Source organism: Mycetomoellerius zeteki, unplaced genomic scaffold (assembly GCF_001594055.1).
Source record: "Mycetomoellerius zeteki isolate Tzet28-1 unplaced genomic scaffold, Tzet1.0 scaffold114, whole genome shotgun sequence".
NCBI lineage: Eukaryota > Metazoa > Arthropoda > Insecta > Hymenoptera > Formicidae > Mycetomoellerius > Mycetomoellerius zeteki.
The window spans coordinates 1,435,074-1,462,949 of NW_017256062.1; the positions used below are offsets into that span (position 1 = coordinate 1,435,074).

The window sequence follows — 27,876 nt, forward strand, 5'->3', positions numbered from 1 at the left end:
ATGATATTTATATCAGGATATCTCGTTTACGCCATATAGCTGTCTTGTTATAAAACAGAGACATCTGAATAATGACAAAAAAATTATATAATAGTGCCAAGTCATGTTTGCTGGGTAATATATCTATTATTTTAAATATTATAAACAAATCAAATTAAGACCTAAAATTAGAATATCACTAAAGCATCATTTATCTGTGCTCAATAAGTACATTGGTGTTACGTTACGCGATCTTATTGAAGGTGGATAAAGTAGAGAACTCCGCGATATACTTGCTAATTTTAGTCCAAACAAGTCACACTTACCAGAAGAAGTTTAAGTTGACTATTATCAGCTACAGTACAATTATATCAGCACGACAACATTACACATTTGTATAATAAATTTTTTATGATTTATGAAACCCTTAATCATTCAAAATAAACATACGGCCCGCAAGATTTTGTCTATATCTGAGAATGGTTTTCAATTTAAGACAGGTTGAGCTGATTTAAGAATCGATAATCATTTGTCAATAATTTATAATCACATAGAAATAGGTAATCACATTTACTATGATAAATTTATGCAAATTTTTTATCAATAACACGAGAGAAAATTTATAATTTATTGTATCATGAATTACTCATAAAATCCAAGATTTAATAAATTACCAAGGTATAGCAAATAAGTCTTATTTTTATTCAAAATATAAATATATATGAGGTATGTACACCCAAGGACTTCGATTCTTTCCCTCGATTACTTTTTTGAAACTTCCAAAAATCAGGTGTTATCTCGTCTTTATGTCAAATTTAGTTGTAAGCAGACGTAAGGTTTAGTCGTGCCGTTAATCGCGCATGGACTACGAGTATTAATGTAAAAAGGTGATCATTTCTCAGTTTGTGAAAATTTCCAAGGGAAAGAATCAAAGTTCTTAAGTGTACATCTCTAGAAATTATGTGGTCTGAGATTATATAGAGATTATATAGCGTTCTCCGTTAATCATTTGCAGCGAAACCAAAGTGACTCATTGAGAATCATGACAGTTTTGGGTTGGGTTATTTCTGTGATCGTACTGGATTATTATTTCAAGGCAGACATAGATATAGCATAGCATATAAGCATGTATAAATCGTATAGTACATCAAACAGGAAAATTAGACATTTTTAACTCTACTGTATTAAGTTCAACGAAATTAAAGATTTGTTAATAATATTATAGATTTCTCTCTCTCTCTCTATTCTATTTTTAATCAGACTTTTTTAAACTTTAAGAACACCCCTTCGAAAAAAATATATATGAAAGTACAATAAAAAATATGTATAAAAATAAAAAATATGATTTGCAATACAGTACATTCTATAAAATAAAATATTAATTAGAGATGCACTGAATCATAAAATTACCGGATATCAGATATCCGGCGTCACATGGTTTTAGGATATCTGATATCCGGTAGAGCAATTATTCGATCGGATATTTCTCTGGATATCCTGCCGAATATTTGGAAAATGGCTTTCAAAAAAAAAACAGGTCAGCGGAAAGGAAAAAATAGTGATAATAATTTTCTCTATCTTCCCAACATGAAAAGAAGAAGAGGAAAGATGAATTGTACAAGAAATTCAGCTGAAAAGACTAAAATTCTTTAATGACGCAACTATCTCAATATAAAGAATGTAATAGAATTCAGGCCAAAGTCGAGCAAAACAATGATTGTTATACATATATAAAAAACATTTAATTTAAAAAACCAATATACATATAAAAAAATCAGCGAAACTAGTTTCGACTTACAAAAGTCTTCTTCAATCGCATATTAATTACAAAAAATAAAACTTGTCAATGTAAGATCGCAAATCACATAATTGAAATGGTCAGTATGAAAGGCGAATTGTCTGTCACTTGTCGCCACGCTCTCTTAACTTGACGTTTTATGATCTAACTGTGATTTTAATTACATAAATATAACGGCAGGATGCGCTATAATTACAATATAGGGTGTGTGGATCGTTGTTGGTAATCGAGAATGGAATGATGATTAATCATAACAAAACACTCATCGTCTTGTGGCGAACAAAATGCAACAGATATGTTCTCGATATTTTTAGTAAAGTACTACATACATGTAGTTATAAAAATAATAATCACACATTAAAATAACGTTTATCCTTTTAGCGATACACTTTTATTTTCGAACAATCGTATACAAATCATTTTGTGGAATGTATAACAATGCACGTAATAAATTATTTACATTTATGCATCGTTTCTTTCAGTGAGGTTATTGCATTAATTTATTGTGCTGGACATTATCATGAGCGATAAATTAGCAGTGACCATATCTTTGGTAATTGGTAGCACAATTATTTTGTGGTTGACATGTCCTGTGATCAATATATCCTCATATAGCCGTGTCTGCGTTCATAACAGACATTTCGGCTTAATAAATCCCCGTCTTTAAATTTGTAATAAATTAACCGTAAGTAAAAACCATATATAGTCGCATTAATCCACGGCATATTCATCGTCAGAGTATAACATAGTTTTATGAGTAAGAGAATTATAATTTCGCGCTTCTTATAATTAACTCTTATAATTAAATTACTGAGTAGAGTTCATTCTCGCATCAAACTTACATATTTATATGTTTAATAAAAAATAAAATTAATAATGTTATTTTAAATAAGATAAAAATATTTTTTATTAATATTTAAATGAAAATACTATGTACATTACGAATTAAATGCAATTTTAAGATTTATTAATAATTTTCTTCATTTTGTGTGTTTTAATGTGACTAGCATATTTAATCTCACGTCTCACAATTTTTATTTTATTATTTGTAGAAAAGTGTTGGCAATTGTGCCACGCTAGATATAAGAAGATCATATTTTAACGTTTCCAATATCAAAGAACGCAAATAATCTGTTGCAAGAATGTACACACAGAGCGACTGATATCTCTAGTCAATATGTAAACTTTCACATCTTCATTCTCGTCATATACTATTTGCAGTATAGGTGATATGATATCGATTTCATGATAGTATTAAAAATATTATTGATACAGCTATCGATGTAAATCACGATCCATGTTTTGCAAGCAAACTATTCTAACGTACCTAGCGATTATACCTTTAATATATTTATATTTAAGTCTATCAAACATGAAAATACTAACAATCTTATCATTTTTGCAATAATATTAATAATTAATACAATAACGTAACAAAAATTATAAATTTTATAATTAGTTGAACAATGTATTCGACAATTACAACATTTATTTCATAATTTTCATTTATATCTACAATTTTCAGTAATTATTTAACAATGTATCGAAAATGGGACAACTTATTTTTTAGACGATGAGTATCTCTTAACCTCTCTTTAAGATATCAAAATTAAAATATGGATATTATTCTACAATATCTTGTTTTTTCTTTATATTTGTGGAACTTCTTGTTGATTATAGAGAAATTTTTTTTCGATAAGGCTTTAAATAGTTCAAATTCTTATCTCTTTTAAACTCTTATAATATATTTTGGCACTATTTATGACTTTTATAATTCATCCTGTGAATCATTTTTGATCTCTTAATCGGTAGGTTCCGATTTACAACATGTTATTAATTTATAATGAATTGTATCCATCACTTGATTCAGCTGTTCCTTGAGTTCTCGAGCCTTCACGTATACCTCTTCTTTCATCAGATTATAGCACATGGCTATTAGACCCATGCCCAACAACATGTACACAAAATTAATGATGAGCTTTGTCTGGCTGTCCTCCGTAGAGTGGCTCCAGCCTGGAACTAGATCGCCCATACCGATCTTGCAGAGCGAGGTGACGCAGAAATAAGTACTGTCCAGATAGTCCCATCCTTCCCACTCAGCAAATATAATGGAACCAACGATTATGTAGCCGAATATTACCCAGAGACAAGCAGTCGAGGGCACGATAATTCTCTGTCCAGGTTTCCGCTGACCAGTGCACTCGTGTAATTGCGTATACAGCCATTTAAAAGTCTGTGCAAACACCTTGCCCATGTTCAAAAAATAGAGCACGTACAATGGAATGCCTAGCACAGCGTAAATTACAGTGGCGCCTTTACCCCACTGGGTCTTCGGCACCAGGCTGCCATAGCCGATCATAGTGAACACCGAGAGACAGAACATCAACGCCGCTGGGAATGTCCAGACATCTTGAGGTGCTAGACCATTGCAGTTTAGCTTCTGTTGTTTTCTACCAGTAATATTTTCTTGATAACGTTGTAGAATACTGTTGGACACCACGTAGAAAGCAGTTTGGTTGAATACGTTCACCGACTGATTGCTAGCGGTCCTCAACCATAGTTCGTTGGCGTATTCCCGACGTGTATCATCCTGCACACACACTGTTTGATTGACCTGAGATTCGATCGATATGAAGCCAAAGGCACCGACAATGGCATAGCCCACTACCAGACCGCCCACGCCGACCTGAGTGCACATGAAAGCCACCAGCTTTCGGCAGCAGTCTTTGACGCGTTCTCGAGGATCGACCCCGGTCGATGTCGAGGACGAATCTCGGCTCCTCAGGGAGGATCTCATTGAGATGCCGCGTGGCATGCTTCGATGCGAACTATCGAGTTCGATCCGACGAAGAGACTCACATGGAACACCAACCTGGCTAATACTTAGCGACTCTCCTCTCGCGCGCGCGTACCGCTTTTCTATTTCTGGTCGGAACGCCCCGTCGCTTGCTTCTCGTTTCTTCCTTCAAGATTCAGCTGTCTATCCGTCTCCGTTTCTCTCCTTTTGTTGAATCATATAGCTCTCTACCATGCTGCTTTACTCTGGTGGATTACTTCCACGGGATTAGAATTGCTACAGTGGCTTTAGATCTATCGTTGTTTTAATACGACTTTGCGAAGATAATCCTCAAAGTCAAAGTTTGCATTGTTAGTTTCAAACCTTTGATATTAAAGCTGACTTATTATCCATATGTTACAAGAAGCTGTCTGATGATTAAGTAGTGAGATTGTCTAAGCTCCATATTATTATTAGTGGATAAATATAATTTGACAACATAAAAATTTTAAAAACCTTGAAAGCTATCAATCTGCCATTTTAATTGCGAGATAAAAATCTTATAGCTCTGTTATAGATTTAGCTATTTTATATTTAGCCTTTTAAGATATACACAGTTTATAAATCTTAAAAACGTTGAATGTCGAATGACGTCAAATTTGATGAGAAATAAATATTATCGTATATCAAGATATTCTTAAGTTGCATCAATTAATGTATATGTAGCGATATTTTGTGAAAAACTGTTCCGTTATGAAGCGATTACACGCAACTAACTCCATCAAGTTTACTATTTTTACCAGCGCATCTACACAAATGGGAGTCTACTAAATTCCAAGGAATACGTATACATGGAACTTGAAATAGTTACACATGTGGTGCCAAGTAACATGCCGGAACACGAATTTAATAAACAGGTTTTTTAATCATATAAAAGACATTTCACACAAAGAATTATAATTAATACGAGTTATTATTTCATACATGTATTATTGAAATCTTTGATAAACGGATTATTAAGAGGTTTTTATCCTTATCGTAATTTAGTTTTATTGATCAACTTTGAAACCTACTAAAAAGATCACGCCGACAGATGTGATAGCAGCTTTAGCAACGTAGTGTGTCAGAGTCATCAGCATTCCAAACAACATTACGAGTATATCAGAAGGGGGAGATAGAGAGAATCGTGTGACATAATAAACCGCATCATCGTGAAAGGGGGAGAGTCCCCTTTGTTGAATTATTTTCCCTTTGCAAAATTATACGCAAAATCACGCACATATATAAATTTAATATTACTGTATACATATGGTATGTTACAAGCATGTACATATTTATTTTGACTTGACTGACTGCACTTTCATATCAACTCATTCAATTTTATCGGAAATTATGTTTATTAAAGTAATTGCTCTTAAATGCGTTTATATTATAAAAATAAATCATATATTTCACATAAAGAAACGCTATATATTTTGATATTCGATTTACGGCCTTAGGCACAATAAAAGTTTGTAATAAATTTCATAACTTAAAATAATACTAATAATAGTGTGTTACTTAATGTATTAGGAATGTGATTTAATTTTGAGGGTTTTTTTTCTCAGAAACTGATTTATTTAAACAACATGTCACGTAAACGTTTAATAACTTTGTGTATGTTATACGAACAACATTTAATTCTCTGATAAGTTCTGACTGGGGATTGTGCTGGATTTTCGTCCAATAATGCTTGCAAATCTGCATTTTTCAGCTTTTGTCGTTAACATTGAAATCATCACTTTTGAATCGACAGATCCAATATTCACATGTCTTAATTGATGGAGTAACATCACCATAAGTTTCTATCAGAGTTTTATGACCTTCAACTGCTGTTTTCTTCTGATTAAAAAACAAAAGCAACGCATGTCGAAAATTCTCTTTAGGAAGCTCCAGCTTTTAAATGGTATAAATGCGATGTTTGCTGAGCCTATTGCTAGTAAACGACTAAATATCATGGAGTAATAACAGATCCAATATTCACATGTCTTAATTGATGGAGTAACATCACCATAAGTTTCTATCAGAGTTTTATGACCTTCAACTGCTGTTTTCTTCTGATTAAAAAACAAAAGCAACGCATGTCGAAAATTCTCTTTAGGAAGCTCCAGCTTTTAAATGGTATAAATGCGATGTTTGCTGAGCCTATTGCTAGTAAACGACTAAATATCATGGAGTAATATTAAAGCATTAAGAAATAATAGCTGTGATTGGAATGTTTTCGACAACACTGATTAATGCCATCTCTTGCAAAAGCCTCAAAACTAAATCACATTCCTAATAATACATTTTTTTTTACTTAAGGGGATCCTAAAGCCGTCTGTATAACATCACTTAATGTAATGTCATTTAAGGTTCATTATTTAAGGTAATGTTACACTAATTAGTATTTATTAAGTAAAAAGAATAGTAAATAAAAATTTTTTTTCAATAAGAGCATTGTACTAGCTTTAGTAAAAGAAGGAATACTTAACAAAGAAATATTATAAGTATTTAACAAATTTATTATGATACAATTTACGTAATCAGCTTTATGCTTTGATATTCTAGCATTTTATGAATGCTTTTGGGAAAATATAAAATAAGAACATTGTGTTTTGTGATTTCGAAGAATCTTAATCACATAATATACACGTTTGATTAAGAATGTTAAGAATAATGAAGCAAACGTGTTATAAGAGGATTGATTTTATGCCTAAAAAATCTAAACTTATTGGTAATTTGGACTCTTGACACATATTTAAAAAGTGCTTCAAAATATCCTAAATAGTAAATGTTTGAATTAAAATTATTTCTTTTATATAAGTATATTTAACTTTTTATATTAAATTATATATTTTAGAAAGGTGGGAGGGAGGGGAGAAAGAGGGGGGGAGAGAGATTATTAGAACGAATTCTAACATGAGGCCATTTACAATTTCAAAAACGGAAAGACAAATTTTTGGTTTCGAAATCGATTTATTGTCTCTGAGTAAAACACATAGACTTTTTGCAATTAGAAAAGATTTCAAATTTGTAGTCTTACTTATCTTATGATGGACTCGTTGGATTGGAATAATATTCGAAACGATCAAAAAGTTTCCTAATAAGTTTTAATTGTAATCAATGGAAAGAAATATATGATCATCTTAAATAAGATTATTTTTTAAATTTCTATTCGTTTTCTTTCTATTGTCATTTCTCTATAAAAAATGCTAGAATTTGCGAAAATTTATTTAAGCGCATTCGCGATCTTCTAATGGACTAATCAAGACTGCAGTTTCACGTGAGTTCGATATAGTAATGCGGGGGTTGGATACATCAGCCTCTCGACGAAGAATGTGTCAGATAGATCAGTCGGGCGATGATTGTCGTCCAAATTGTGTCTCGGTAAAATAATAGGTGGATGTGAAAAGGAGTTCAGGTCAATCGCTGATAGTTACACTGATGTTGCTTTGCACAGGTAAAATAATTTGCGATTTTTTGATAAAGTGTTATTTCTTTATGTCTTGATTATTATTAGTTTTTAGAGAGGCACTATGACAGTTTAACCTTTAAACGCGGAAATTAATATGCAATATTACAAATATTAAATATAAGAGGAAAAGGTGTAGAATAAATTAAACGAATGAAAGTAATTAAATAGTTATTTCTTTTTGTAAAAAAGAAAAGAGAAAGGTTAATGCATATAAAAATAAATTATTAGTCTTATACTTTTAAAGCAGCACAAAATCTTGTTTAAATTATCAATAATTATTAGTTTTTATGTTGATATTGCTTTTTATTGCTCCTAAAAATTAAATATTTAATTTAATTTTTCTAATTTTTTATTTTTACTTTGTTTCTCCAAATATTTAAAAAGCATAATAATTACGTTCTATAAAACTTTTATACTTTAAAATTAAGAATTAGAATGATTTTTCGTTTATTGTACTTTTAATTGTAATATTTATTTTAGACTGAAAATTCTTAATTAGTTTAAAAATCAATAGAAACTAGCTTGCTTAAGAATTAATTTCTTTATTATATCTTCCTTCAAAATAAAAAGATATATTCTTATATCAATTTCATTTCATTAGATTTCTTTTTATCAGATAAATATTTCTGAGAACACTTGTGTATGAGCGACTAATGATAACTTATTTTGAACGTAAGATACATTATAACAATGACGGTGACTACGCTTATATGCTTACCTGCTCACCTATTTTGGTCTATCGGTTGATGACCGCATAAACCGCATGTCTAAATTTAAGATTTAGACCACGCTTTGTTCGCGGATTTAATTTTACTCACAAGGAGAGGCTCAAACGTTCGAAATTTAGAAAAATTTGAAACTTATGGTACGTGAAGTGTATCAACCAGATATTATTTTGGTCAAGCAGTAAGACGCGCTTCTTAGCCAATATCGAGAAAATCGATTTTTAAAAATTCCGAGCATGATATGTACATTGAACGTTAAGCAGATATCAACGAGCAGGTATCCCGTGGCGCAACGGGTAGCGCTCTTGTCTAGTATAACCGTTGGATCGCTGATTCGATTCTCTGCCGGCACTTTCTTCTTCCCTTTTTTTTTATTTTAATATATATGTTATTTCTATGTAAAATCAATCAAATTTATAGTAATCAACAGACATTCAATATAAATCTTTTATAAAAAAACGCACATTTCATTTAAACGTAATGGAAACATGTGATAAATAAAATCCAATGCAATGAAAGCAAAATAAGAAATGGTTGAATGCGATGTCGAACGATGTCCGACTGTTACACGAGCTTCTGTTACACCTTCTCCCTTCGCAAGGCTTACCCAACATCTTTTGTGTACGTTCTTTTGTTCTCCGTACGTTCGTTCGATCTATTACCTGAGGTAGTGGTCGATCCGAGGGTACAAATGACCTCATTAAATACCTGTTAAATTTGTCACTGTTCCAAATTTCCCTTGAATTCCATGATTCCGAGAATTGAATGTTTTCGAGAATTTTGTGTGTTCCTGATAATATTCAAAAATATACAAAAATTTCAAGTTAAACTACAAAATTAAGCCAAAAGTGAAATCAACGTAACGAGAGCACACAAAGAATAAACCTTAACGCAGAAAGAAAAACGTGTTTAATGTTTGCCTATTCTTGTTGTATTGAATTTTATTTATCTTATCACATACTTCCGTTACGTTGTAAATGAAATATGAGTCTTTTATAAATGATTTATATTGAATATCCATTGATTATTATAAACTTGATTGATTTTTATATAGAAATGACATAAATATTAAAATAAAAAAAGGGGAAAAAGAAAGTGCCGGTAGAGAATCGAACCAACAATCCAGCGGTTACAAGAGCGCTACCCGTTGCGCCATGGGATTCATTGATACGTGTACTTGCTTAATGTTCACTGTACATACAGTGTACCCCGCTCGAAATTTTTCAAACTCGATTTTTTCAACATTAGCTGAGAAGCGCGTCTTATTGCTTGGCCAAAATAATGTTTGGATGATACATTTCATGTACCATGAGTTTCGAATTTTTCTAAATTTCGAACGTCTGAATTTCTCCTTGTCAGTTGATTGCTCTGGCTACCGCCCCATAACGGCGTTACTTTACATCAGTAACGGAAATGCAACACTTTTCTTGCTTGCGTTTTACAAATTTTAATTATGTTATAAATACCAATTATTCATCAAATTAAAAAAATCTTTTTAATGTGTTTTATTATACTTCTTGCACTTAACAAGTAAAACAAGTACATAATTTTAGAGAAATAAAAATTGCAAGAAATCTCAGTCGCAATTATAAAAAGAAAATAAAAATAAAAATCTGTAATTTAATGCCATCATTTTAATTTTTCTTAAAAAATTTATTATACTTTGCAACAATTGATACATAAAAGTGTATTCATTCAATCAGTTAATGTAAATTGAATGAATCATTCTGCACCATTCGCTCGAATCGCGATCGTGTAATACAGATAAACGCACTCGATTATTTGCACAAAAATAGTGCATGTTGATAGAAAGAAGAAAAATAGGTATTTGTTTCTCTTTACAATGTCATATTATACAATGCGCTGATAACATTGTTCGAAAAAAATAACTTTTTTTGAACATCGAAACAAAACAATCATTCTTCGTACTGTAATATAATATATAAATTTTGGATGCTAAATATGAATTCGTTTTCCAAATTGCTTTATCACATCATAGTTTTGAAAAATTTGCAAAAAGGGCTATTTTACGTATTTCATTTTACGTATTTTTTTTATGCATTTTATCATATCATAACTAGGATATGTGGTGTACTGGAGAAGATTTATTATAATTAAAAAATTAAGTATGTTGTTAGGACTTTCATCCTTCGAATGGATTTTTTAGTGTCGATTAATAAGGTATTTATAGTTAAATACGTAGTCTATTACGGAAAAACTATTATGAATTATGTCATTGATGATTTAACAAATAGTTTTTAATTATATTTATTTAAACTTAAGAATTTTTTAAGCTGTTGAATACGGATGTGATATCAAAATTCACAAATTGAAACTGGTGGATTCAATATAGTAAATGTTAAAATTTGAAAAATATTTGGATTGTTACAAAATGAATTGAGACATATGACTGAATTCTTTTTGTATTATCTGGGTTATGTTTAATTAAATATAATTTAAAGCTATTTGATAAATTGTAAATTAATGACCTGATTTGTTTTTCCACATTAACCCTATAATTAACCATAAATGTCTTATTTAGCTTACATAGCGGACATTAAAAAATCTTTTTGAGGATTGAATGTCCTTACAATATGCTTCATTTTCATTGTTTTATTGTCAAAACTTCTCCAGCATGTCACATATTGTTATAATATGGCAAATATGTAAAAATAATTCTTTTTTGCAACTTCAAATGTAAATTTCTCAAAATTGTGGTATGATAGAATAATTTTGAAGTTAGATTCGTATTCAGCGTCCAAAAAACAACGGAAATTCGTTTTGATGTCCGTTTTTATCGAACAGTAATCAAACGGCCAGTTAGTCCATCTATAGTTCGCGTTTCATACTGTGATCACTACGACCTAACAGACCTGTGTATACGCTAAATCTCATGCGATAGCTTCTAGTGTAATCTCGGGGTTATCCAGTTAGATTTGCGTCGCGTTCATCAGTCGTATACTCGTCGTCATCGCGCTCGTGTGTCATCCATTACGATCATCCCAGGTGGTTCCCTGCGATGCGTCTCTTCTGCTTAATCGCTCTTCTAGGTAAGAGTTCTTCTACTGCGTTTGCCCGATAGCTGATTTCCGTTCTTTTGTTACTTCACCTGATGAATTATTCAAAGAAGATATCGATATGATGAAAGAGGTGAACAAGAGGATATCTCAGTTTTTTTATAATTCATCGTTTCTTAGGTATGTCCGAAATATTTGTGAACATAATATACTAAATATTTGATTTTATATTTTATCATTCTAATACTTTTTTGAGGATTTTAGCAATCGTTTTACCTGTTGGTGCCAATTTATAATAATAATATGTAGTACATTTTACTCTTTTTGCCAACAACTGTTTAAATTTATCGATACGTTTACTTGCAATTATTTATTTTAAATTTTGTTTGTGTAATATTTTGTACTATTTTAAACAGTTTCGAAATAGCTTAATTTTTTTCTTTTAAAACTATTTCTTCCCGGCAACTATTTTATAAGTCTATACATTTAATTAAGGGTTAAACTTACTACTTCTGTTTCGTACGTTTCCTCATTGCTCGTATAAGATAATATTGCATTCTGTTATCAAATCTAATTTATGTATATATATTTATTTTCAAGATTCATCACATAATCATCACTTAATTGTTCAAGAGCACTGCTCAATTAAATCATTTGCGAAAAAATACAATACTTGTTTAGAAATTCTAACATTAAATTATAAAAGAATTTTCTTAATAAATATTCTTAGAAATAGTTCTGTAATCTTAAAACTTGTGATTGTGAAATTATACATTTTATTTTCAAGTTAAATAATAGTATCATATCAAAGATAAAAAGAGACAAATTCTTTAAACTCTGTTGCAATAGAATTTATCGAAATATTGATATAGTGCACAAAGTTTCAACAAGAGAATCGTAGATGAAAGTTCGATGTGTCGATAGTATCGAACAATCTTAAACATTCCTAACTATAGATAAAACTCATATACCGATCAACCGGACTTACGCCCTATCCCCACAGCGGAAGTGTGCATTATGCTCATTAAAATCTGCGGGTCGTTTGAATGATTTGGCCGTTGTTGTGGCCAGTACGCTGATCTAGAAAGCGCCGGCGTTTATCCGCCGATTGTAGTCTAATTGCCAGCAGTATGGACGGCTTTCGCGAAATAATCGATTTATTTACCCTTGCCTTATCGCTTTCTTCCTAGCCGTGACGAGAATAGGAAATAAGTGCGAACAAATTCATTATGGTCCAAGCGGTCAATGAGGTCAATTCTGTTTCCTGTCGTGCGCGTTCAATTACTTATTAGGCCCAATGGGACGGACACGCTCGCGATATGACGAACTGTTCGCGTGGCAGTGACGTGAAAATAATCATATTTTATGAACAGTTCGTGCGAACTCGTCAAATTAATACTGGGAGCACGAGGTCAGCGCCGGCTTTAGATCACGAGTATTATAGTGCTCACGTTTCTCCGCAATTTGCCTCACTTGAACGAATTTGCATGTAATGCTGAAACTGAGCAGCCGGAAAAAAGTTAGAACAATTAGATAAAGGTTTACTGTTAATTATAGAGATTACTATAATAGGAATTACTATCTCATTATGTCTATCAACTTGCGTAAATTTAATTTTGATGCCAATCACAATTACTGTGTTTGATCGATAATAATATTACTTGCGGAGACTAATATTGGCATTATAATATGCTTTCAAGCTAATTTGTTCTATTTTTTTAATTCAATTAAAATTTATAATTTGTATATGCAACATTAGTATAATTATTTGTATAAGGGATGCTGGAATGGCCGAACTGTCGGGATTTTGCAGATCGATATACATCTCCGAATTTACTGAATAGAATCAAAAATCTTTTTACAGGATTAAAGTAGCCGCAAAATTTGGGAGTGCTGCAATAGATTTTATACTAAAATCGGGAAAAAAGTTAAAAACTTACATTTTTTCAATTCATAGAGCTATCACCTGACGTAGATGTTTCCCCAAAAAATTTATAGCTTGTATGGGCCAAATAATAGTGCAATACTCAGCACAAACAATATTGAGTTTATAAAACTAAGATTAAAAGCTTCAAAAGAAAGATTTATATCGATTTGCTAATTACGTATATACGAACGCTGAGCGAAGACTTGGAATGATAAACAAAGCAATAATTGTGTCTAGCAGTAGGTGTTCGATCTTCTAAGAGATGGCGTTGCAATATGTTAGATAAGGACAGATGAATGTGTTTGAGCGAGACACAACGATGTATAAAAAGTATAAGAAGTGAATGAAAGATGTCACTATTATTGGAATTTAAAAAAGATATATGGAATTTAAAAAAGTCTGTACTATCGACCTCGATCAAGTTCGGCCGTCAATCCAGCATCCCCTTAAGGGGGTATTCTACTTTGTTGGGTAAAAAAATCGATTTTTTTTTACATTTTTTCAATCCTTATAGCCTGTAGAATATCTCTGTAAAGTTTTATACAAAAATTTGAAATATTAACGAAACTACAACAGTTATTCTGCGCATCTGTCAGCGCGCTATCTGAGCGCGGTCATCGGTAGGAAAAAACTTCTTTACTGTTTGTAATATCTTTTTTCCTACACTTGTCGCTATATTCATTTATTATGGCGGGCAATTTCTAACTGTTTCTTACCTTCTTTCGGCGTGAGTATAGAGATTAGAAGTGAAAAACGTTATATATAAGCTACATATACTAAAACAAGATTAGTTTGCGAATATGGACCGCTAAAACACATCCACTCCAGCCTTTTTTCAAAAAATGGTAAATATAAATCAAGTTGAAAAGGCCTTGGTCTTGATGTCTTAATTAGGTCAGGAATCTTTATCATAATTCCAGAAGAAGATTTTGAAATATTGTCTATATTAATTAGTGCTAACGTCTGAAGTCTGTGTGCTATTGATAATGCCAAAAAGGTTGCTATTTTTTCAGCCGCAGCTTTTATTTTAAGTTGGGATATGGGAGGAAGGTTTTCTATATATTTTAAGATTGGAAATGTGTCCCAAGTACTAGACTATTTAAGTTTAGTCGGTTTTTGTTTAAACTCCTTTCAAGAACCGGGCTATAAGACTATCCTGTGAAATATCTCTTAGAGAAATAAGTGAAATGGCGGATTTATTTGTGTTTAACACACTATAACTTGCTCCATCATTGAATCTTTTTGATAAAAAGCTTAGAATATCGGGAGTTAGAGCATTATAAATATTTAATCCTCTATTATGCGCGAATTCCCATCACATCTTCAATGCACTTTGATATTGTTTCAGTGTCGGAACAGAAATAGAGTTAAGAATAGTATTTATGGCATCGTCTCTCACACCTTTCCTTGGCATTGCCGATAAGATAATTTCCCTGCCACCAGGGAAAGGTAGGATGCCAACCTTACCTAATGGTTTACCTTTATTTGAAGGATCGCATTATTAGTAACAGACTTGGCAACGCCGTAGTGCAGCAGCTGATAAGAAGTCAACTTCATATAATTTATCTCGGCCTAACCGAGTGAAACAAACAGACATGAAAATGACGAAATTACTAATAAACGAAAAATGACGAAATAAATTATATTATCATTCGCCATAGCCAGTCACTGCCACATCGCGTACATTGACAAGTACACACTCGGTATTAACACTAGAATCGCCGGAACTGGATATCCTTCTAGAACCGCCAAACGCGCCAATTTGACTCTTATGCTTTTTTCGGATTAATGAAACGTTATTTTGATATTATTTGCATTATTTGGTGTTGTATATATATATTTTCGGTATTCTGTATTGTACAGAAAAAAAGAAACAATTGAATATGATAATCGCTGTTTCATTGTTGATGTGTTGATTATTCTTGCTATGGTAAACAATACCATAGTGGAATCAGAAAGGTAAAGCATTGCACATGATGAGGAAAGGATGGGGCGAATTTCGACCAATCAAACGCTATTGGCATTGTATGGCATTTCAAGATCATGTTGGCCATGACAGAAATGTGTGTGGCAAATCGAGAATGGGCACAAGTCGCTGACAGATATACCGCTAATTTTAAAACAGATCTATGCAATATGAAGTGTAAAGATCAGGTTTCAATTAAATAAATTGTTAGATAAATAGTTTAGTAAGTTATACATTTGAAAATGTCATTCCGCCACATGATTATTTTTCGCATCGCCGATCGCGTCTGATTGATCAAGCCTCCACTATTTTACTGTCTACTGCGCATCTTTCGGAATGCTTCACCTTTCTAATTCCACCATGAACAATGCTATAAAAAGAAAAACAAGACAGAAAATATCGGAATCATAGACGTATACAATACAGATGATTAACTCACACTAAACAATATTAGCATACGATTATTTCCAAATATACATGAAGCGCCATTTTGGTGACTTTTGGCGGTTCACAGTAAAAATAAAAATAAACTGTGTAAACGTGAGTGGAATTAATTAATTTTTTTTTATAAATCAAACTTCTAAAATGATGAAAAGTTAGAAAAAACTATTAACTAATACGGAAATTTATAAAAGTTATAGCAATTTTTAATATCAGCGGAGCCAAATTAGCGTCATCGGCGGTTATAATGTTAAAAGACTGACAACGACTTCCGAGTTGTTGATAATCTCATACATTTGTTAATATTCTATAAACTAATAATTTACTAAGAATATAGCACATAAATAATATCCATAATTCATGATACTAATATTGCATATTATTCGGAATCGCTAAATGACAACTTATTTCAGTCGCATTTTTTATTCCAATGTAATAGTCGAATCTCCTTAATAAAGAATCTGGAAATATTCCAAATGAAAAAGGTATTCACATTTTAATGAGTTATAGTTACATAGGAATAAATGTTTAAGGGGATGCTGGATCGACGGCCAAATTTGAGGTCGATAGTATCATAGTGGAAGTATATTAGATGTGCTCTTGCGCATTTTGACGCGCATTTTGATAAGAAGAGCGATATCCAGAACCCGCCATGTTACCGCGGTTATTTGAAGTTGGCATTATGTATTATTTTACATATTTATAATATAATGAATTTGATATAATGAATTTGATTTTATCTTGACATTAACAACTAGCAATTAATAATTACCATTAATTAGTAATTAATAATTAACATTAATATTAATTTATTTATTATTAACATTAACATTAATTTATTTACTGATGTATTGTATATTATACACATACCATTTTCGTACTCATTTTCGCGAAATGTCACTTTGTGTCACTTCGTTCAAAGTTACCGCGATGCAAATGTTTAAAATGACCGCATCTGGTTATGCGCAGAATGGTACGAAATTCGTCTCGAAAACGAGCACATCTTTCCTTCCACTATGGATAGCTTTTTTGTTTAACAATTGTTAACAAAAAAATTAAAAAAAGTTTTTTTTCTTCACAACATTGAAGTACTTTTAAAATTGTACAACTTTTATTAAAAAAAATTTTTTCCATCTTTTATACTTCCGACGGTATTCGGCTCGAAATAGAAATACCGGTTTTTATTTACGTATTTAGACGGTATATCATCATTTAGATAATATATCATATCATACCTAGATATTAAATCCAGAAATGATATATCACTTAAATATCAATTTTATATATTTACATTTAATAAACGCATAATATACCAACATGTGTTTATTGAGCAATATATAAAATCATTAAATATTATAGTCAAAATATGTATTATAGACGTATACATATTATGAATAGTTATATAACGCGATATCTTGATATCGCGATATCTTGATACGTTTATAAAAGAAAATATGTCTAAGTATTATAAACGTTGAAAACGCACCTCTATTTAACTCAATATAGGTTAAATATAAATAATAAAAATGTTTATTAATCGTATAATATTTTAGCTATAAAAGTGTAGTGTAAATTATTTCTGTAACCATTTATTGATATTTTAAAGACATAGATTATATCATTCGTACAATTTTGTAAATGTTTACAAATGAGATCTCTTTCATAAATCATATATCTTTTCAATACACAGGTTTTTCGATTACACGCATAAATATGTATATATTAATATATATATATTATAAATATAAATGTAAATACACTCTTAAAATTAAACCTTTCTTTTCGTATACTGGCTTTCAACTTATAAAATCTGCTTTGTGTTATGCAAACATAATAAAAACGGGTATTATTGTCATATATCACACGATTGCGTAAACATTTATCTGCTTTTAATTACTTTTATTCCTATACTATTTTTATACCTACTTTACGTTTAATGAACGTGTAATATACCATCATGTTTTTATTGAGTACATTTAAGGTTTATAATGGGATGTATAAAGATCATTCTCTTTATGTAATAGGTTCATGATATGTAGACAAACTTAACTCAATTAGTTGTTTTAACGATTTGTTGGGACGGTTAATGACGCTTAATTGTTGCGCATTTTATTCATGCATAATTTTAAGCTATAGTCTTAAAAGTTTATTTCTATATACAGGGTGTCCCACGGGAAGGTGTTGAAACTAATCAGTTGTTATTTTCAAAAGTATTCAGTTATTGAAAAAACAAAAATTGTGCTGAAAAAAGGAAAGAAATTAGTTTCAACACCTTCCCGTGGGACACTCTGTACGAGGGTCGTTTGAAAAGTTTTGAGCCTAACATAGAAACAAGTATTTTTCGGTCAAATTCAGTTTTATTTTTCAATATAGTCTCCTTTTAAGTCGATACACTTTTCCCAGCGACGCTCCCATCCTTTTAACCTATTCAAATAATAGTTGGCGTCTTGCTCTGCAAAATAGGCTTCTACGAATGTAATCCACTGTTTTGACTGTTCCTTCATCTCAGGAGTCCAGATCCAAATTTCATCAACAGTTATTAATTGACGCAAAAAATCTGACTCGTTTCGCTTAAACCACTCCAACAAAGCCTTGGAAATGTATATTCGATTTTTTCCATTTTTACAAAATCATCGACTGACACGAATGACTGTCAAACAACAACTGAGCGTCCACAATGGCTACAATTTTCACAGGTATCTTTCAAAGTATGTATTGTAGTACCAGAATGGTTTTGACGAGTAATGCCATCTTCATGTTGAGGCTCAAAACTTTTCAAACGACCCTCCTAGACATTAATTGAAAAATAAATACTTTTTAGTGCAAAGAAACGACTAAGAATATTGTATAATTACAGGTTTGCAAGCATCAAAAGCATCGGAGTGGGGATATTCGGGCAAATATGGTAATTATATGATGATTATACGATGAAAATTTTACGCAGTATAAAAATCCACGCAAATGCATTCATACATTAACGTTACATAATTCTTCGATAAATGCTTCGATAAAGATTGCAATAAAATATTTCCAAAAATTAATTGTAAGCTTTTATCTCGAAGCTTTCTTTAAACATTTTTAAAAATAAAATATTATTAATATTAGGTCATTCGGGTTAAGGAATGATATTTCACTTTCTACTTTCTTCTTTATTAAACATCTTAATTATGCAACATAATTTTACTTTAATGATGATAAATCTTCCGAGAATGTATAAAGAAATGTAATAGATACCGATTGATAAAATCGATCGCGGGACAATAAGAGGTGATTTCATCGATTTCAAAATTGATGTCTGGAGAATTTCTTTACAATAAACATAAAATGTGATAGGTACAATTTTTTTCATCTAGCTTTTATAAAACTTAAGCCTATTCTACAATTGCGTAAGTGTAGTTGTAAGTGGTTGTAGTTGTAAGAATTGATCAATCACAATCGAATATTCTTCTCGTATTCAACAGTGATTGGCCAATTCTTACAACTATAACTATTTACAACTACGCTTACGCAATTGTAGAATGGGCTTTACATTCATGTCATTAGCGATCTAATAACAGCAACCTTGAGTGTCAGTTAAAGGTATTTGAAGATAAAATCCGGCAATTGGTATGACAAAACAAATTTAATCATCTAAATGAACCTGCATTATTCAATAAGGTAATTGTTGAGAGTTAGCCTCTTCTAGGGTTGCCAACTTTAAAATTCAAAGTTATCGGTATTTTCACGCCGATTATGTAAAATTAGAGGAAAGTCGCCGATACTGATATAGATCTTCTAAAGTGACACTCTCTTATTTCTCAGAAACTAACTATTGCATTTTATTAATACTAATAAAATCATGACCTGTTTAGCTAATTAAAGAAGTACAAATTCATAATTAATATATTTGTGGCTTTTTTCTATACCAAATCAGCTAAAAACGAATTCTACGAATGCGAAAATAAAATTCTTACGATTTTCTTTTGCAAATTGCGTGGTTTAAATAATAGTGACTATATTATCGATAATATTACGTCATTTTAAATGCTTGTAGTTTCCTAAATCAGTTTTATTTATATTATTTTTTCTCTTAGTCTTTTCATAATACGATTTTAAATTTAAAATGGGGTGCAGCGTAAACTGCCACATCTGTAAAACAGACCGTGAGTTAACTTAATCTTTATAATGTTGCTTTATAATGCCAAATAAGTCTATTGGAGCTGAAGGCAATCGTGCTGTATGGAAATACTCTTGAAAAACTATCGCACATATTTGTATCTTGCAGAACAGCATAAAATAAATATGCATATATAATTCAATAAAAATATTTTATAACGAAGTGAAAAGATTCTGGAAAATCTTATATACATTCACTTATATAGGTACTTTATACAGATAATGCTTGTAAAATAAAAAGAATATGAATACGTAGTATTACTGCTTACTGTGTCAGTTTTGGAGCCCATTTTGTCAGATGCTCATTTTTACTTAATTATTGCAAAATTGTAAACAGTATTATAAAAACTGCTTATACTATCTGATAGAAAATACTTTTCAGTTTGTACTTATGTTTTTAAAGTTTTATTTTTATCTTTTGTTTAAGAAATATTGTCTAAAAACAAAGTGGTATCGGTGAATTTCGGCCGTAACCGCAACCCATATTTAAAAGATTTCGAAGATGTATAATTCAAAATAAAACTATGTATAATTAAGTAAAAACAATTATAAACCTTATTTATTAAAATATATGAACATTAAACAAACGTAGCTGAAATACATAGTCTACTTTTTTTATTTAAAATCATATTTTCTGTCCAATTTGACAGCAGCGATCAATGTAGGATGGCCAATATATGCAGCGTGGAATTCTGAACATATTCTCTTAATATTCATATGAACGCAAAATTCTGTCTTGATCATATCTACCGTCAGTCGGTTGCGTCCATAAATTGTTCATAATGCTAAAGATACGTTCGACATATACATTTAAACTGCATGGAATCGTCATATAATCATTTGTACGTGATTCTTTTCAAATTTGGCCGAATCTTACCGGCCAAGGCCGGTGGCCGGTAAGATACATTATACCGGCAACCGGCCGGAGAGTGAAAATACCGGCCAGGCCGGTTCATTATCGGTTAATTAGCAACCGTAGCCTCCTCACCTACGATATTGACTTTAATGATTAATATTTCTGTCCACGGGACAGAGCAATACTTTTTTTGCCAAATTCGTTTATTTCGTGTAAAAACGCGTCAAATGAATCTAATTTTATCAACATCAGAGGTGAGAAGATTAATCTCGACAATTAGCATTCAATAATGGTATGAGATTGGAAAATGCATATTTATAAATTTTCTTTACATATTGTGATTTAACTTATTTCTGTATATCCCTTATGCTAAAAAGATCTGATGTGTTTTATCTTGTGTATCTTATATATATAAACTTCTATGACATATATATACAGGGTGTTTCACGAGGAAGGGTCAATATCTTGAGAGATGATAGTATCAATTATTTTAAGCAAAAATATTCATACAAACATGTGTCCTGTTTCAAACGGTTTCCGAGATAGGACGAATTTGGCATGTAATATTGCCACTTCTTTTGGTTCAGTTACTTCTTTTGGCATCGCTGTTTATTTCCTGTTCTCGCTGTGACCTGTTAAGCATTTACAATGTCACAATTAACACAACAGTCAGTGTTGTTTGTAACGTTGTAGAAGCATTGTCAAAAATGCCGCACATATTCACACATGCCAAATATGCAAATATACTGTATGTTTATGGATTCAGTGCATTTTAAAGCCGTTGTACACAAATCGACGTAAAGATGTATGTTTAATAAAAAATATAGAAACAAATTAAAAACCACAAAATCCTCAATACATTTTATTGTGTATATTTGATAAAATATACATTGGGTATTTTATATATTGAGATATCTCACTTTTACATTCAGATTAGGTTAGTATACAACAGCTTTAATGTGCACTGAGTGCGCACCAGTTCTGTCAGTGAAAAGCGCTATTAGACGTCTAAATTAAAACGTGATTGTTATATGAAAATTTATGTGCATGTACATACATGAGTGATATTGGTGTTGTGATGTGACAATGATACATAAATCGTCTGTGTATAAATGCTATTAACAATATGACTAATCGTTTTTAGGATGCCCTTAAAGTACAACAAAATTTAATATTTATAATGCAAATATTAAATTTTGTTGTACTTTAAAATAATTGAAACTACTGTCTACTGTAGTTTCTAAATGATTACGTAGGACCAGAAAATTGGCCAGGAATATGTACGACAGGAAAGAAGCAATCGCCGATCGATATTGTGACGGAAGATGCTATAAGAGTTGATCTCGGTGCTCTTAAATTCCACCGATATGACTTCGCTTTTCCAAGTACAATGATTAACACTGGACATTCTGGTAAATAAATAGAATGTGACACATTTTACTGTTCAACATTTCGGTTGTACATTTTTTAACAAAACAGATTAGCAGTTATAGTTAAGTTTTAATAAATATAAATTAATAGAGAGTAAGTGTCCCTAAGAATCTGTCATTGGCTACGTTTACACCGTGCATTTAGGTCGCGGCCTATACAATAGATGTCCTTGTTTATCCTGTAGGTTAAACAAAGACATCTATCGTATAGGTCGCAGACTAAACGCACGATGTAAACGTAGCCATTGTTTATGTGTTCTTTTTATTTTTATTATATATAAGTTATAAACGTTTCAATAGAATGTTCTGAGTCATCATCTTTAGTATACAGGGTATTTCCTGTAGAAAACGCATAATTGCTTATTTTAAAAATTATCCATTTTGCATACATATTTCTTTAAAGCAACTATGTGTTTTCTTTACATCGATTAATTCATCTCATTTTTCTGTTCATAAAATTAAGATAGGATTATCAAAAAATTAATAGTATACGAGTTATTTAACATTTTATGTCAATATATGTGCCGGCTAGAATGAAATATACAATATCTTGTATTTATAATCTTATCAATCTATATCTTGTATCAAAACTATTATTTTTTTATATCTCTACCGTAATACTTTTATATGCAGAATAATTAGAGAAATCATATTGTGTAAAAAAAATCATTTCATTAAAAAAAGTGAAGGTGACTTTGAAGTCTCAAAAGATCTGCTTGGCTGGCAGATGTAGCGCCTCCATTTAACCAAAAATTTTTTAATATAACATATCGAATCGAAACAAGTACAAGAGCCTGCAAAGCATTATTCCGCGAAAATACAATTGTATGTTTTTTGTACTTTCAATATCTTTCGACTGAAATTTTTTTATAGTGCAAATACTACTTCATGGTGTACCACTTCATCTCAGTGGCGGAAGTCTATCATCAATGTTTGTTCTGGAACAAATGCACTTTCATTGGAGTGCAGAGCATACTGTGGACGGTTTACGTGATCCACTAGAGTTGCATCTAGTGCATTACGATATAAAGTATACGAATTTTAGCGTAGCGTTGCAACACGAATACGGGATTGCTGTGGTTGCCGTTCTATTTGAGGTAATAATGTATTGCTTATTTTAGTTTCGCTTTTTTCTAAATTTTTCCAACATAAAAATTATGTACGGACATATCAATGTAATATTTTGTTATGGATTAATAATATTCTGGTATGGAATTTTGCATGGACATAACGTAATATTTTGTTACAGTTGAGCAGTGATGATAATCCAGATCTGTCGCCGATTGTAGATGCAACGAAGTTGGTATCAAATTGGGTGGGACATAACATGATACACGTAAGGAACAAGTTGATACCTTTATTGTTCCTACCGAAGGATCATACTACGTACTACAATTATAAAGGATCTTTAACTACACCTGCATGCCAGGAAGATGTATTGTGGTTTGTTATGACTGAGAAGCTTAAAGTGTCGGAAACGCAGGTAACTTGAATATAAAAATGAACAGAATGTTTAATTTTGTAAGATTATTAATTCTTTTATTTGTATAATAGATTGTAAGTTAATTATTTTCTTAGAATTCTTTTGGATTAATGACAACAATAACAATAATTATTATATTAATATTTAATCTATTTACAGATGGACGTATTTAGACAAATGGATGGCAGTAATGGTACACTAAAGTTCAATTACAGACCAATTCAAAAGCTTGGTGACAGAAGAGTGTACCATCGTCTAGAGGGATATATTAACGCGTCGTCGAGTATTACCTGGAGTGTCTCTACAGTTCTTATTATTATTCTAGTCAGACTTTTAGGCGAGGACTTTTAGTACGAAATAAATAAGCGCCAAATCAAACTTTATGTTATAACGCGTACAACGTGATATGACAACTGTTATATGTGATATAATTTATTGCACTGTTTTGGAAGACGTGCATTTATTATGACAAATGTTATTGACACTTGTATAAATGCATTATTTGGAAGGCAATGTGTTTTACAGAAACATTGAAAACTGTAGGAGTATTATCAACGTTAATATATAAAAAGATGAGAGTTTTACAAATAATGAAAAATCCATTCCTTATAATCACCTTCTAAATTCTGTTGAAATATTGGATACGGATTTTCTATCATTAAATATTTGATTGTACGTACGAAAAATTCTTTTTATATAAACAATTTTTGTGATATAATACAAATATATAGCAATATATATTGCTATACACAATCTATTATTTAATGTTTATTTTGTGTCTAAACTGATATTAATAGTGACTGAAAATTATCGATTTGTGAGCATAGGCTAAAATGCATAAATTAAAACAGCGTATTTTTATGAAAATATGTTCCTATTTTTATGTACATAGAAATATAAATTATGTTAATTCTATAATATTATACATATATTATATTGATTTACGTATCTTTATTTACTAATAACAGATTGTTAACTAAACATGAAATGGGTTAAAGCATCTCTTTAATTAAACTTTAATTCCCATTTATTTTGTCACTTTTTTACAAAATAGCTTTAAATTAATTCTAAATTACCTACTAAAAATAAATTTTTATATTTGATTTATAAAGTTTCTTATGTTTGATTTGTTTCTTATTTTTGGCGTTAAAAATAAAAATATTAATAATATGAAATCTAATTAGAAACAAAATTATTTACAAAATTTTTAATTTTAATACCGTTTCTGAGATTCTTTCATTAAAATAAGATCAGGGAACATATCATGGAATTATTCGAAATGAAGTCTGATCGGAATTATTCAATTATTCCCTACATATCTATTGCATTTTCTAGGAACAACGAAATAATTCCGACCGGAATTCATTCCGACTTGTTTCATGTTAAGTTCCTTGTAGACACGGTAGTGTCTCGCCGCTAAGACAAGTGCAGTTACTACATAGTGCGAGACCGATCGTCTCTTTACTGGCGAGCTGCGGCAAATTTAGATTATATCGAATCTTAATAATGGCTTAATAACCGATCAAGTTCTATGTATGTTTAGTCGATAGATTCCACTCGGATTGTACAATAAAAATACTCTCATTTCTTCTCTATGTGCTTTACAAGCGGAGATATTGCGACGCAAAGTCCGGATTTGAAACTTTTTTATATTAAGATATGTCGTCGTCATTATTATCTTCGACCATTACGTACTGTTGTAGGCGGTTACGTTCTGGCGCAAAACTGTACTGTTTCTGGCATAAGAGGCACTGGTCAGCGAGTGCTGCGGTAGGTTTATTTGGAACAAGTAAGGTTATATGATCTTGAGTTTATGTCGTGTCGTGCAAATCACGGAGCTTCAAGAAAGAGAGCGAGCATGTGATGAGTAATGAGTTTCTCTTATACGCAATCTATATTAATCCAATAAATACATGATGGTATATTAAACGTAAAGTAAGTATAAAAATAGTACAAAAATAAAAGTGGTATAGCAGATAAATGTTTTAATTTTTACATATTTATGCAAACGTATAATATATGATAATGACATCCGTTTTTATTATGTTTGCAAAATACAAAACAGATTTATATGTTGAAAACTAGTATATGAAAAAAATGGTTTAATTTTAAGAGTGAATCTACGTTTATATATATATATATATTTATATAATCGAAAATACTGTTTATTGAAAACATATATGATTTATAAAAGAGATCTCATTTGAAATGTTTACAAAATATTATTGTACAAATGGTATAATCTACGTCTTTAAAATGTCAATAAATGGTTATAGAAATAATTTACACCACACGCTTTTATAGCTAAAATATTATACGATTAATAAACATATTTTATTATTTATATTTAACTCATATTGAGTTAAAAAGAGGTGCGTTTTCAACGTTCATAATAATTAGACATATTTCCTTTTATAACCATATCAAGATATCGCCTTATACAAGTATTCATAATTTAGAGTAAAAGCAGGGAATGTGGAATAGCGTTTTTTAAATTAATATTGCTCCGATATAAATGCATATGAAAACTTTAAATTTACACAGAACTCTTGAGAAATATGTTAGCTACAACATCCAATAAATGAAAGTCGCCAAACCCAATAAGAGCAGGATTGTAGTATACATGCTTATTAAACGTAAGTACTGTATAAAACTAGTATAGGGATATGGCATATAACATATAAGTATATAAGCTGAATTGTTCTTATACGGTAATGTAATATACGTGCATAATTATTAGATTAAACGAACTTACCTAAGTGAAGTTCGATCTTAATTATGCCCCTAATCTCGTCCGGATGGATATAACTTGTAGTAGTGCGCCTGCGCACGCTTCAACAACAGTGTTTAAAGTACTGCCAAAAATCAAAATAGATTTCTGATGTTTCCGCCTCGCGCGCCATTCCGTGAACCTAGTCCTTCAGCGCGTCGCTCGGCCCGCGCAATCTCATTAGTTCAAAGCTTCCGCGACAAATCGCCTTCATCGGGGTGGGCCAATGAAAGAAGGTTGGGATGTCCATTTGGACGAGAGTAGGGGCATAATTAAGATCGAACTTTACTTACAAGGAAACTTCGCGTAAAAATCGGTCATGAAAGTATATGCATTAATTATTATCGTGAACAAGATGGTTTCAAATAATAATATTCATAATTCATTCGCTGTTGGTTATTGTATATCGCAGGTCACTCCATTCACACCGATTGACGTATTAGACAATGTTAAGTTCTGCAATGACTCTCGGTTCCAGTGGTTCTACAATGTTTGACGGAGCATAAGATAATTGCCGCGACAGTGTAGGGATATAACTATAAAGAACTTAATAATTATTTATACTCTCGATAAACAGAATCAAAAAATACAAGGCCACATTCAATGGACTATCAAGTATATAGTGACCTTTAGAAACTTCTCTATATTTTCATTACAATAGGATACAGAACATTATAAAATTATCAAAGATATGGTCCGGCGATATTTAATACTTAATATATCTGTACAATGATTAGAGGTCGAAACATAATAAAGAAATATTGTAGAATGAAGGGAGAGAAATGTCGTGCTTCGTCATATGACTGGTCACATTGTATATTAGCAACAGATGAGAGAAATAAAAGGAATAATAAATTCCTTAATGTAGAGTTAAGTGTAATTTTGGAATAAAGGAAAATTCATTCATTTTCACTTATAAAGGAAGAAGCGATAGCGACATATGAGACAGATATTATTGGAACCACGGACAATTGAAATTTTATTTCATTCACGCTGCATCATCAAGATATTTAGATTATCACGAACATACGACACGGAAAGAATGGATTTTAAAAAT

At 31.1% G+C, this 27,876-nt stretch overlaps 2 protein-coding genes across 3 annotated transcripts; one reads left to right on the forward strand and one right to left on the reverse strand.

The window, feature by feature from the left end:
• Positions 1 to 3,517: 3,517 nt before the first annotated feature.
• LOC108728634 (TWiK family of potassium channels protein 18) lies at positions 3,518 to 4,592 on the reverse strand. Its single transcript, XM_018457329.1, has one exon. It carries the CDS (start codon positions 4,590 to 4,592, stop codon positions 3,579 to 3,581), a length of 1,014 nt encoding a protein of 337 aa, XP_018312831.1. The 3' UTR covers positions 3,518 to 3,578.
• Positions 4,593 to 7,942: 3,350 nt separating this feature from the next.
• On the forward strand, positions 7,943 to 24,589 carry LOC108728642 (carbonic anhydrase 2). Of its 2 annotated transcripts, none has more exons than XM_018457350.1 (6): positions 7,943 to 8,034; positions 18,983 to 19,030; positions 22,393 to 22,548; positions 23,440 to 23,663; positions 23,816 to 24,049; positions 24,209 to 24,589. In XM_018457350.1, the coding sequence occupies exons 1-6, from the start codon at positions 8,019 to 8,021 to the stop codon at positions 24,398 to 24,400; spliced, it is 870 nt and encodes a 289-aa protein (XP_018312852.1). In that variant the 5' UTR covers positions 7,943 to 8,018; the 3' UTR covers positions 24,401 to 24,589. The 2 variants fall into 2 exon arrangements, with proteins under 2 accessions (XP_018312852.1, XP_018312844.1); XM_018457342.1 differs by lacking the exon at positions 7,943 to 8,034 and adding an exon at positions 11,705 to 11,824.
• Positions 24,590 to 27,876: the final 3,287 nt, after the last annotated feature.

What these genes read in the sequence shown, in the direction of transcription:
- LOC108728642 (XM_018457342.1), top strand. Translation starts at nt 11,794, where the DNA reads ATGCGTCTCTTCTGCTTAATCGCTCTTCTAG. An exon ending in CTGCTTAATCGCTCTTCTAG is followed by an intron (nt 11,825 to 18,982) that starts GTAAGAGTTCTT and finishes GTATAATTACAG; the next exon opens with GTTTGCAAGCATCAAAAGCA. An exon ending in GATTAACACTGGACATTCTG is followed by an intron (nt 22,549 to 23,439) that starts GTAAATAAATAG and finishes ATTTTTTTATAG; the next exon opens with TGCAAATACTACTTCATGGT.
- LOC108728634 (XM_018457329.1), bottom strand. Translation starts at nt 4,592, where the DNA reads ATGCCACGCGGCATCTCAATGAGATCCTCCCTGAGGAGCCGAGATTCG.